The 13,405-nt window shown below is 33.2% G+C and overlaps 1 protein-coding gene across 1 annotated transcript; it reads right to left on the bottom strand.

Annotated features, from left to right (window-relative positions):
* Positions 1-4,422: 4,422 nt before the first annotated feature.
* On the bottom strand, positions 4,423-13,091 carry LOC132630749 (external alternative NAD(P)H-ubiquinone oxidoreductase B1, mitochondrial-like). The gene is made up of 10 exons (XM_060346329.1): positions 12,882-13,091; positions 10,982-11,264; positions 10,267-10,473; positions 9,293-9,543; positions 8,141-8,360; positions 7,566-7,670; positions 6,669-6,929; positions 6,178-6,299; positions 5,216-5,335; positions 4,423-4,745 (listed from the first exon to the last, which is right to left on the bottom strand). The coding sequence occupies exons 1-10, from the start codon at positions 12,959-12,961 to the stop codon at positions 4,658-4,660; spliced, it is 1,737 nt and encodes a 578-aa protein (XP_060202312.1). The 5' UTR covers positions 12,962-13,091; the 3' UTR covers positions 4,423-4,657.
* Between the last annotated feature and the right edge of the window lie 314 nt (positions 13,092-13,405).

Here is a 13,405-nt window from a genome sequence, read left to right as displayed (position 1 = left end):
ATTCTATCAATGGTGGAAGAGCTCTCTCTTCTCTTCATAGCATCTTTTGAAGGACAGTCAAATGAAAAACTTGTCTAACTTTTAGGTTTTGTACGTAGTTTGATCTAAAAATCTTGTTTTGCGGAACTTTGTAGGTGAAATTAATGTCGAATAAAACCATAAAAGATTTTAGAAGTAGGAGTAAGTCCACATGTCATGTTTTGTTACTGATGAGTGATGACTTAACTTTTCCGGACGCCAAATTAAATTTACCGATCGAATTATACATTTTTGGTGAGGCTTTGAGTGTGATTTTAGTTTGACCTCATTTAGAAGGATTTCCTTGTTTAGGGATTTTTAAAAAATATTAATCACCACGATCCTAATTTAACGTAAAGCAGTACAAGCAACAAGGGACAAGAGACTGAATATATATGACCGAAACGAGTTCGGAGCCTAAAGGGTATTAAAATGTTCAAAATAAACCAAATGGGGTACTCCTTTCTATCGTATACCAAAAGGAGTATAACGTGGAGGGACCAACGTTATACCCCAATTTTTTTTTTCAAACTGTCAGGCAAAAAAAAAAATTAATTTATAAGTAAAACGTGGACTGATTCACGTTTTACAAAATTTATATGGGATTGGTTTTTTTGAGTGTTTTGCTGGTCAACTTATAAGTTGCTTTTTTTAAGCTAAGCCAAACGGCCAACTTATTTTTTGGGTTTATTTTAAGCATAAAATGACTTATAAGTTGGCTAGCAAAACACTCAAAAAAACTGAAAATAGCTTATAAGCTGTTTTCAGCAACTTATAAGCTAAGCCAAACGGGCTCTAAGCTACAAATAAATAAGTGTGAAATGGAAGATCAAGTCTCGGTGGACGTGGGGTATAAAATTGTGTGGGGAAGAGTGCTGACAAAAAATGATACAATCAAAGGGCATTTTAGTCCAGATATTCAAAGATTTATACAGCAGCAACAGTAGATTTTCTTTTCACCTAACCTGTTGCTCCATTTCGACTGAAATGACCAAAATGTCCCAAATAAGCCAAGCAGGCATGTTAATCTGCTGTGTGCTTATAGTATTATAGTATATTAGAATTACGTGTGACACATCTTGAAACTGCTAATTTTTTTCTTAACTAGATAGCTTATGCCCGTGCGCACTTTGGATTATATAGTGTATCTATGTGTATGTAGTTGTGTTTGAGTAGTGATAATATATATATTTTATATTGCTAATAAACATACATAAGTTTGCACTGTTTTTATGTATGTATATATACTATGTTCAAAACACGATTAATATAACATTGTAATTTGTGCTCCGTATCCAAAACTTTATTATATTAGTGTTTACTACGAATACAAAGTTTGCAAAAACTTATTAATACTTTTTAAAAGAGAAGACTTGTTTAAAAGGAAACTATTTTCCTCTCTTTAAGACAAAACAATAGCAATATTTAAGCATCAGTTGATACTTTGAATTTTAATTCGATTAATTTGAAGGTGTAAAATATTCTATTATTAATGTATGTAGATTGGACTTAAACAATACTTATTATTTTTATCAAATTTTGATTTGGATAATTCTAATGCAAATTATTAAATTAATCTTACACGTTTAAAATGAAACAAAGTAGAAATTTGATTTTCTATTTAAACGAAGAACTACTATTTTTTAATTTTTTGTGAATATTCTTGGTTTAGCTCATTTTACTTGTCATGTTGTCTTTTACACGTTTTTTTAAGGAAACGTCAATTAGAATTATAATTTGACTAATTTACCTTATTTATTATTTGATCTCCATTTAATATTTTTTTCTTTTACGACATTAATCTTTTTTCACATTTATTAGAGTAAGAATAAAAATTTAAAAGTAATTAAATTTTATGTTATTTTAAAATATAAATATTTTAAGTATATTTATTTTAGTAAACATAATAAATAAATGACATGGCGGAATAGCAAATACAATAGTTAAATATCTAGATTAGATCTCAGGCTAATATAAGAAAAGAAAGGAAATTGTATGTTTTGGTTACTTAACCTTTTGAAGAAAAGCAATAATATGAGGTTCACATTTTTTGTTGTACAATAATTTCATTTGCTCCCACTAATGGGTTGATACGTATGTGGCAATGAATCCACCATTATTTACTTAATGGGGATACTTTGAATTACATGAATATTGTTTGATTTTTTTAATATGGGGTGCACGTTTTTTTTTTTTTTTTTTTTTGATATTGCTTGTTTTTTTAATATGGGATTCACTATTTTTTTTACATGAGTTTGGAGGTGGTGGGGTCCACTTTTTTTTTTTTTTTTTGGAGGTGAACGACGAAACCACCCCCAACTCATGCTTCTAATATAGTAAAAATATCTCCTCATTTAATTTATGTAAGAATAATTTAACTTAATACCTGTTTAAGAAATAAAAGAAGATTTTAAAATTTCATGATCTTAAACGAGTCACAATATTTGAAACTTACAGTTTTATAAGCAGGTATGGAGGTCGCGTATCAAGGTGTAGGGTTAGTAGGTTACCGCGTGGATCTTTTTTCCGTGCCGGGAGTAGTAGCTTCTTACGTCTGCTTATCCTTAGATCTCTAGGGTTACATGCTTGTTTATTTGCATTCTGTTTATCTTATTATCTTGCTGCTTTTATTACTGATGTTTTTTCATCTTTTCTTGAGCTTAGTGTCTATCGAAAACAGTCTCTCTACAAGGTAGAGGTAAGGTTTGCGGACACTCTACTCTCTTCAAATCCCACCTGGTGGTACTATACCGGATATGTTGTTGTTACAATTTTAAATACGGTATAGCATTAATTATGTAAAGACTTTGAAATTTTCTAATACCTACGGCCAAAAAACATATACACATATACCTCAAAAATCACTTGTCAAACAGTCACTTTCACAAACTGATTCCAATTTTCTAATACCTACGGCCAACCAGTATCAACACAGCTAGTGTAATTTGGTGAATTGGAATTTCTAGGTGCGGCTTATAAGGTACTCGTAACAACAATATTGACTCTCGACAACAATTAAGGAATAAAAATTGAGTAATAAATGTTATATAATATTTTATTTTAAATATAATAAATTTCTCAAGTTTTAAAATCTTTTTAAAAATAAATAAATAAATAAATTTAAGGACCTTTGAATTATATAGATTTAAACTTGACTTGTAATCGAATTTAAGGAATTGAATTTTGATCTTAAACCTCCACGAAGTAGGGGCAAGGTCTGTCTTTCGAGACACCTACTTGTGGAATTACATTGAGTATATTATTGTTGTTGTAAATGCTTGAATACTTTTAGGTTATAGAGAAATTTGTTATTTTATCCACGAACTTTCTATTATTTCTCATTGTGAATTCTGATCCCCGAGGACCCTTATTTATAGCGGTGGAAGAGAGGAATTATGATGACAACATACTCGCTTTAATTTGATGATCAAATAACCCTAAAAGGAAAATAAAATATAAAAGAAGAACTGATATCTCTCTTAAATACAACAGGACAAAAATAGAGAAAAGGGCAGTTCAGAGAGCACAACAATTTCACTAAAAACAGTCAAAGAAAGTGCTGATTTATCACTCTGTGGATATTTCTCCCATTTAATTCCCACTTACCAGAATTTGTTCACCAAAGAGGGATTCATCAAAACCAAACTAGAAAATAAATAGGTAAAAGAAAAATTGAGTTCTAACTTCTATCAGGATAGCTAATTGGATGGGTTTAGGATTTAATATTTGGTTGACATTTAGTATTAGTGATTTTTAATATAAATACACACACACTGGTGTCGAAAATAGTGGATTCAAGTGGTGTATGCAAAAGCTTGTTACTATATACCGATGTTTACACTAACCTAAATATGTTAATCATGGTTAAGTAATACATTGAAGTGAAAACATACATTTATTAATTATGATTAAATGATTAAAAATGCATGTCATGTGTTCATTAGTTTGATTTACGCACCAGGTATGGTTAAGTTTTTCCTATATCCCTCCAGAGAGGCGAACCAACCTTAAGGGGTTGGGTGCTTGGGCACCTGAAATAATTTTTCCTTTGAGAGGGAAAGGAGAGCATCACGAGTGGAGCCACCGTTATAGTTACGGGTTGGGCAGAACTCAATAGCTTTAGCTCAATCCCGTGTTTGTGTTAAAAAAATCATTGTAATATGTATAAATCATCTATTCAGAATCCAGTAAGCAACAAGAAATTATGATTCAAAACCCATAAACTAAAAATTCTGGATACACCTAGAGAGAGCATGCATAAAAGCAAATAGCATGTTATGCTTCTGCTTTAGAACCATATTGGAGCCTCAAATCTTAGTCAATTGCTAATCAGTAAAACAAGTTTCTACAATCAAATTTGCAATTACTAATCAGAAAAATAAGTTTATAAAATCAAATTTGTAATTGATAATCAGAAAGATAAGTTTATACAATCAAATTTGTGAGATTCATGGTACATTTCTCCAGGAAGTGATGGAAAGAGATACAGTGGTGTGTGATATGTACATTCTAGAACAACATAAACCGATGCCCGACTTCAACTGTAACTGGATACAAGCATAAACATTAACAATCCACCAAGCGTATAAACAAAACAGTGCAGAACACGCACAGCGCCTTCTAAAGGGAGTCGAACTCATCAAATCCGGCTTGAATCTCTCCCAAAAATGTATCTTCTTACCCAATCACTGACCACTAAATACCTTGTGCGCCAGCTAACTTGCTTGCTGAAATGCAAATAAAATATATCAGATTTATACTCTTTGAATACAGAAGGAGAAAAGGATACCCTCCCTCTCCCTCCATTCTATTCTATGTCTTAGTTTGACTAGGGAACAAAGTTTTAGAATGTAAAGAAGACTTTTGAATCTTATCGTCTTAAACTAAAGGTATGTGTAAAACATACCAAAAATACCCTTTAAATATTGTGGTTTTAAACATCACATGTCATTCTGAGTGTAATTAAGGGTAAAATGCGAATGCTGAAATTTAAAAACTCAATATAGTTTGAATAATCACATTAAAAGTTGCATTGATAGTTATCTTCGGTCTCAAATCTGTATAGATATTTCAATTATAATTGGTAGTAAAACTTAGTAATTATAGAAAGATGTATTCCATTTAAATAGACTAAAAAGGAAAGTAACTAACTTGATATCATAAGCAAGTCAAACTCAGGAAAGCTGTCAATCATTACCTTGCATACACAGAGTACCATAGCCACTGTGTGCTATGACCCATAGAAACCCAGTCTCCAGGAAGTTCTGCTGCTGCTTGCTCACCACCCAAAGGAGCAAACTGCCCTAAATGGCGATACCTGAAATGAAACATGTCGTCAAGTCAAGGATAACTGAAAGAGAGGATCAATGTCTCGGTAGATATATATCATATATTCAATCATGGTAGTACAAGGAAATTTATTGTGAATGTGAACGGATCTATTTACCAATGGGAAAGGAGGTTAGAAGCCAAGATCAGAGTGTCGATAAACTACATGTGCAGCTAATAAATTCAAGAAGTTGCTGATAAGTACAATCTAAATAGGGGCGAAGCTAGAGTTCTAGCTACGCGTTGGGCAGAACTTAGTAGCTTTAGCCAAAACCCTGTAATTGTGCTAGGAAATCCAATTAACATAAACAACAACAACAACAAGTACCCTGTGTAATCCCACAAGTGGGGTATGGGGAGGGTAGGATGTACGCATACCTTATCCCTTTCTTTGTAGGGTAGAGAGACTGTTTTTGATAGACCCTCCGCTCAAAAGAAAATCCACTTAATATGTACACAAAGAATTATCTAGCAAACAATAAGTTGATTTTTCTAGAATTCAGAACCCATAAACTTAAAATTCTGGATCCACCTCTGTCTCGATGGTTCTCTACATTAAACACACAGCACACAAAAGCAGAAATGATAAAGGACTGGTGACCACATTTCTGTTCTTTTTATTACCGAGATGTTTGTTTAACAAAAAGAATTTATGTTGTATGGAAGACCAATTATAGAGAATGAAATTCTGTTCATGCTGCAGCTTCACCCCCATAAAAGATGAGGCAAAATAGCAAGAGCCATATATAGAAGTGGAAACATCCACTTCTATATGCTTACATGCAACAAGGAATATAAGAAACGGAAAGGTTCAAAAAGGGGAAAATTTACCTGAAGGGTAGAAATTCATGATGCCCAGAACCTCTAAAACGACGAGGACCTTCAGGATTACTTTGGCATTGATCCCAGCGGTTAAAGCATCTAGCAAGATATGTACCTTGTTGAGCAGCAACCTAGCACGTGAAAAAATAAGAAATGGAACTAAGGCCTCGTTAGTCCATAGAAATTTTATCCTTTTTCTCTAAAAAAAAAAAAAAAAAAAAAAAAAAAAAAAGAATCAAAACATTGTTTGGTTATACGCTGGACCGATTGTTTGGTTTGTTTATTAAAATAATCTTTTCAAGTGAAAAAAACCTTTTTTTCCAAATGAAATGCGTGTCCAAACACAACTTCAACTTCCAAAAATCATTTTTCAAATTTAACTTCAAAACTCTTTTTTATTAAGTTTCAACCAAATATATGTTCAAACGCCTACTAAAGCAAAACGTGGAGTAAAACGAGTGGTGGGGTGGGGGATGAAAGCCGAACTATGGAAGAAGTACCTGAGCAGTGGCGGGTAGACTTTTCATCTGTGAATCTACCTGAGAAAGGGCCGACTTAAAACCTTCAATATCTACCTCTCTTTCGTTTCCCTCTGAATCCCTGAACAAGTCTGTCGCCTTTAACAAATGTTTGCTCTTCAGATACAAGTCCACTTGAGGATAACGGATAATTATGTCATCAAGAACATCTCGAAATTCCTCGATGGTTAAAGTTCCAGAATCATCCTTATCCGCAGCTTTGAAAATGGCTGAAATATCTTCCTAGAACACGTAGTTTCACAAAATGAAAATTTAGCAGGGAAGATATAAAGGCAATAAAACATAGTATCTTGCAAAAGTAACTGTGGAAAAATAAGGGATATAATCATCGTCATGGAACATATGTTTCATTCTTCTGTTGTTTCTTTTCATTCATCTTGATAATACTGTTATGCCAAATATTCTAACCATGATCAAAAAGTTAGAAGTGATTAGCTTCAAGGACAGTAATTATTGGCCTCTTTTTATGAAATCAACTTCATCGAAGATTGGTTCATCTAACGTTTAAAAGGCATGGGGGACTAAAAACTAAGGAGATATTCTTACTCTTGGTTCTTGATGGATATACTTCTCTAAGGTTATTAGGAGTAGTAAACTTAATTGAAATTTAGAACTGCATTTTCTAGAGAGAATATCCAGAGATCCAATTCCTTTTTGAAAGAATGATGAAATGAAACACTCATGCTCATAAAATTTGAAACACTTGAGCCCTTTTATACATGGCACAACAAACTACAATTATTATCCATATGGACCCTAAAGCATGGACTGTAACTGTCAATATCTGGAAAAGATATACTACAGATCAAGAATTGTTGAAATATTTCAGTATAGTTGTTTGAACAAAGGCTTCTTTACCATTACTTTACGTTGATCTACAGATGCACAATCACCAAGTGCATACACGTTACTACAACCCTTTACTCGTAACCATTCATCAGTTGCTAGGATACGCCTTTTTTCCTGCAAAAGGGGAAATGAAAAAGTTAAATGGTCATAATTAATTAAACTTGCCATGCTTGCCAGTTAGAAACTTGTAAATCTCAGAATATAACAGGCAAAAAGTAATAGCTTGTTTGGACAAGCTTCTCCAAGACCAAAAATGCTTTTCTTCAAAGTTGAGGTGTTCGGCCCAGCTTTTAGGAGAAGAAAAAGTGCTTTCGAGTAGAAGCAAAACCTCTTTTTGAGTAGCTGAGAGAAGTAGCTTCTCCCAAAAGTACTTTTTTGAAAAGCACTTTTGAGAAAACACACTTAGAAGCACTTTTAATAAGCTTGGTCAAACACAAATTGCTTCTCAAAAGTACTTTTCAAATTGATTAGTCAAACAAAAACTACTTCTCACCAAAAGTACTTTTTTGAAAAACACTTTCCAAAATAAGCTGATTTTAGAAGTTTGGCCAAACAAGTTATAAGACAAAAGGAATGCAAGATACCTGGCCAACTTGTTCCATAAAATCCTTCACAAATGGACGAGTACCAACTCCAGTTGACCATACAACCATCCCATAGGGTACTTCAACGTGTTCTCCGGTAGATTTTACTTTCATTTTGATAAAATGTTCAGAGACATTATTGACCCGGCAACCTGTCAAGACCTCAATTCCATCTCTTTGAAATTTCTGTTCAGCAAACGAGCTTATTCTTTCATCAAATCTACAGAGACATAAAATTGTGATTTCAGAGTTGTTGATTCAAAAATGCTCTTGAATCGTCTCTCAAACTGAGTGGAAATTATGATCTGAAATATGCCATTATCCAAACCAGTTAAAAATTAAAATGACAACCAAGACACCTATCGATGTGTCTGGCAAAGCAAAATCATATGAGAGTGTGAACAACTTCAACGTGATCTAATAAATCCAAGAAGAAAGTGATGAATTTTCAAATGATTTTGGATAGGTTTGAAGAAGAAGACAAGGATCAAATGTGTTAAGTTATTTTAGATGGGCCAGAGTCCCTTTTTAGTTCATACGTTTGTAAAAGGAAGTTTGAGGCTGATAACTCAACTTTCTTCTTGATTTTTATATTTTTTCATTACTTAAGCATCCTTCATTGCAATATCATCATAAGGTCTAATACAAAACCTGTGTGATGATCATAGAATAACCAGTTCTCTCTAGCTCCTATTTTTTGCACGTTTGTCAATTAGTAGAGGGCCGTTACCTCATTCGGATTGGTAAGGTAAGGTCTAGCCCCCCTTGTTTGTACTTCTCCCTTTTGACAATTAGTTTTTATTATTAATAGAAGGGCCGCTAGACACACTGTCTAGGGGAGTAAATTGCTATAAATAAAAGTAAAATAGTTAACATGACAACCCTGTGGAACAATAACGTTTATGTGTTTTGCAACTCCACGAGTGCACATGTGTGTCTAGTTGTCGTAAGAAAGAAAATACACCTTATTTGGAAGTGTATGTGATGTATAATAAAGGGATACCCACAATAAGGAATCGTCTGAATTTGGCTCTCTTTACACCTCTCTAGTCTTCCTTGCTCTCAAATTTTTCAACATCATATTGACACCAAAAAGGATGTAGCATACATTAAAAGCAGTGGTAAAGTAAATCTAGGAAGGGTGCATCTTACGTATTCAGGATATGATCTCCGGACTGGATAAGTGTTATCTTCACAAAATCCTTAACTGAAGGATATATTTTTACTAAGTCCTCATGAACAAAGTCATATAGCTCGGAAGCAAATTCCACTCCAGTGGGACCCCCTCCAACTATAACAAAATGGAGGTTGATCCTTCGCTCTTCTTCACTTTGGCCGGGAATGACAGCTTTCTCAAAACAATCTATTACTGTCCTCCGTATCCTTTGAGCATCTTCCACTTCCTGCACGAGAGACACAATTCATTTATTTTCACATAAACGAAAATTTAGAACCTTGAGAAAATATGATATGTCACAATCAGATCAGGTTCAGAATGCATAAAAACGCCTCCCTCGCAGAGGCAGAAATATCATGCATCCCCGGCTAATAGCCTGTTTGGCCAAGTTTCTAGTAAGCCAAAAGGGCTTATTTCAAAGATTTGAGGTGTTTGACCAAGCTTTTAGGAAAAAGATACTCTCTCCGTCTCAATTTATGTGACGCTCTTTCTTTTTTAATCAGTCCCAAAAAGAATGAAGCCATTATATATTTAATAACAATTTAACTCTAAACTTCCCATTTTACCCTTAATGAGATGATTTATAGCTATACAAGTATCTATTGTATCGGGTACCACAAGTTTCTAAAGTCTTCTTATTATACTTAAACTCCGTGCCCAATCAAACACCTTCGCAAAAATTGGGACGGAGGGAGTACGTGTTTTTTAATAGTAGCAGAAGCTGAAAAAAATAGCTTTTCCTCAGAAACGATTTTGGTACCTTGGTCAAGCACAAATTGGTGCTCTAATATTGGCAAAAGTGTTTTTCAAACTAATTAGCCAAACACAAACTGCTAATCTCCAGAAGTACTTTGCCAAGAAACATTTCTAACAAAAAAACACTTTTCATAATAAGTAGATTTTGGAAGCTTCACCAAACAGGCTATAAGTCAATGGAAGAGAAGCCTACCTTCAGAAAGTGGCAATGTTCCATAACACCTGGAGTGTTAAAAGTATTCACTTGAGCTCCTACTGCTATGACCAAATAGTCATATTGTAGGGAGAAGTCATTATGTCCCGCCAAATTATCATTGATCCCAGAACGGCAAAATACTTTGTTGTTTTCTAGATCAATCTTTAGACATTCTGCTTCCCAAAAATGAATTTTTCCACTTCTCTGCCAGACCAAATAACAAAAATTAAGCAGGAAGAGGCAGAAGATTCATCAAAGGAAAATAAACAATTAAAAGAAACAAGCCAGATATTGGAGAAACTTAGCATATGCTAGATGTTAAATTCTTCATACCAAGTTAGAACAAACAAAAACAGACCGATCAAAAACCAAGCAAAAGAGGAAGCATTGAGGCAAAAGAATCTTTCTAAGCAGCAGTGCAGAAAGCTATAATCAGTAATACCAAAATCCTGTGAGTACAATATAAAATTTTATAAGGGATAATTACATTTTTGGACCTCTCAAAAGAATAATAGCCAGCGTATAAATATACATATAATATACATAAATATGCATAATCATTGTATAGGTTTTGTATATTTTGGCTAGCGCCTGTAATTAATTTCAGTCGACGGGCCAAAAATAGAAAAAGCCCAAATTATAAATTTTATGAGATCCAGATTGGCTCCAAGTCGTTTGTATTGGACAAGTTCCTAATTAAAGCTTGTCTTACCTTCTTTATTATGTTCCGAACGGGCTCTACGATGCTTCGTGGCTCAACTGTTCCACATGTGATACTAGGTAACAGTGGTGTAAACGCGAAATAATTTCGCGGCGAAACCACTTTAACATCATAGGAAGAAATATCAAGATCTTTTAGCAAACTGGTACCAGCCCATCCTGTTCCAAGCACCACTATTCTCTTCTTCTTCTTCTCTGGTTCTGATTGATTCCTTTCAACAACTTGTTTTCCACTCTCTACGTTCGATTCTGCATATACCAATAGACCTCCAGTACTGTCACAACCACCAGAAAAGTATTAAGTAGCTAAATCCTCTATCAAATATGGGAGAAAGAGATCAGTCTTTAAGGGAACCACACTATTTCATTTCTTAATCGCCAATGCTTGAGTCCTAGACTAGATTATAATTTCGCAGGTCAGAACTGCTTATACAGTCAAACCTCTCTGTAGCAGCATTGTTTGTTCTGATATTTATTGGCTGCTATAGCGAAATGTTGTTATAGAGAACATATAATATTACATAACATGAAAGATCGGTTCGACAAAAGATATGGCTGTCATAGTGAAATGTTTTAATAAAGGATGACTGTTATACAGAGGTCTGACTTCAAATGCATTTGTCCACACCATGATCTCGATAAACATATCTCCCTTATACAACTTAAGAGGCATATATCTAGAATACAAGATAAACAATGAAGTAAGAACTCATTATCTCTTTTTAGTCAAGAGACAGAAGTTTTCAAAGTCAAACCAGTTCACGTCTAACTACTTAAAAGAAGTCGTTATTTGTCATGATTTGTCAAGCATGGCTCGTAAAACAAATCTATTCCCACTTTTGAATGCATAGAATACAATGTTTCTTTTTAGAGCATCCAATTTACTTGAGTTATAATCCACAAAAATTTCAAAAAGAACGACCCCCAAGAGTTTACATTGTTATATATAACTTCACACTACTTAAATCAACATATGGAGTCTTAACAATAAATGATCATCTGAACAATTAATTGCCTGTAATGTAACCATTTGCTCAACTTTCTTTTATTGGGAAATTGGATAAATCAGAATGGGATTAAGGGAATGCACATATATAGATTTGTAGACATATACATAGCTAAACTAGTATGCTAAATAATCACCAAAGTTCACAGCAGGATATCAATAGATGTCTCCTTTATAAAAGAAAAACTTGTCAAAATGCTTATCACACTGTTTTTGTCTATTTATTTTGATACTTAACATAAAAGGAATTCCTTTCATTAGCTTCATTGGATCTAAGAGTAGAGGGTCATCCAACTTGTATGAAAAAATTCAAGGCAAGGTAGAAAAAGAGGATAATATGCTAAGAATCAAAAGAAATTCATAAATTCTACTTTCAGTACAAAATCAAGAACCCCAAAAGGAAGAGAAGAAGAAAAAATGGAAATCAAATACAGATAACAACATTGGGTAGTATTACACAAAGAACAAATAAGTAAGTGAAAAATCAGCAACAAAAACAAAAAAAAAAAAAACTTCACTAAATTTTCAACAGAAATGAAGGAATGAGAATATAAGCCTAGAATAAGATGAATGGCTATGAAGAGCTTGCTTACATATGCGAAACCCCTCATTTTCCTTTTTTTTTTTCCCCTCTTATCAAAATTGTTCAAAAGATTAAAACTTTCTCTAATTTTCTACCAAATCTTGATTTAAGCTATGGATGAAATGAGTAATGAAACAAAGGAGTGTTAAGTGAATAAACTCTTAGGGATCATTTGGTTCAAAACCATGTTATATTTTACATAAAGAACAAAGAAGTAAGTGAAAATTCAGCAAGAAAAAACCAACAAAAAAAAAAATACACATACAAAATTTGGAAAGAAATGAAGAGATCAAAATGAATAACCTGATAGAACAGAGAACCAAAAGTCTTGAATAAGTTGAATGGCTATGAAGAGCTTTGCTTAAATATGTGAAACCCCTCATCTTCTTTCTTTTTCCACTTACCAAAATTGTACAAAGATAGAAACTTTCTCAACATTTCTGTCAAATCTTAGTTATGTATGAAATGAGTAAGGAAACAAAAACAGTGTAAAGTGAACAGACAGTTTAACTGAGTTGTCGAGAAATGGTACAGTCTCTGTCTGACAACATAAACAATAACGTGTCAACTCTTTTTTGGTCCAAACATTGAGATTTGGTAATTGGTTTATCCTAGTCTTCTTTTTTAATCCTGTTTTTCTTTAAGTTTACACATCTTAGAAGTGCTAATTTTTAATATTTTCTAGTTTTATTTTACACTATAACTTGATTTGAGACGGAGTTTATAAAAGAAAAATAATTAAATTTATAATCTTGAACATGTCATATTATTTGCGGTTTTAAAACATGTCACGACAGTCTACATGTGAAATATCTTAGAACCACTAT

The sequence above is a fragment of the Lycium barbarum genome, chromosome 1, assembly GCF_019175385.1.
Source record: "Lycium barbarum isolate Lr01 chromosome 1, ASM1917538v2, whole genome shotgun sequence".
NCBI classification, from domain to species: domain Eukaryota; kingdom Viridiplantae; phylum Streptophyta; class Magnoliopsida; order Solanales; family Solanaceae; genus Lycium; species Lycium barbarum.
The sequence above is the reverse complement of the archived record's forward strand: the minus strand, read 5'-3'. Positions and strand labels throughout refer to the sequence as shown.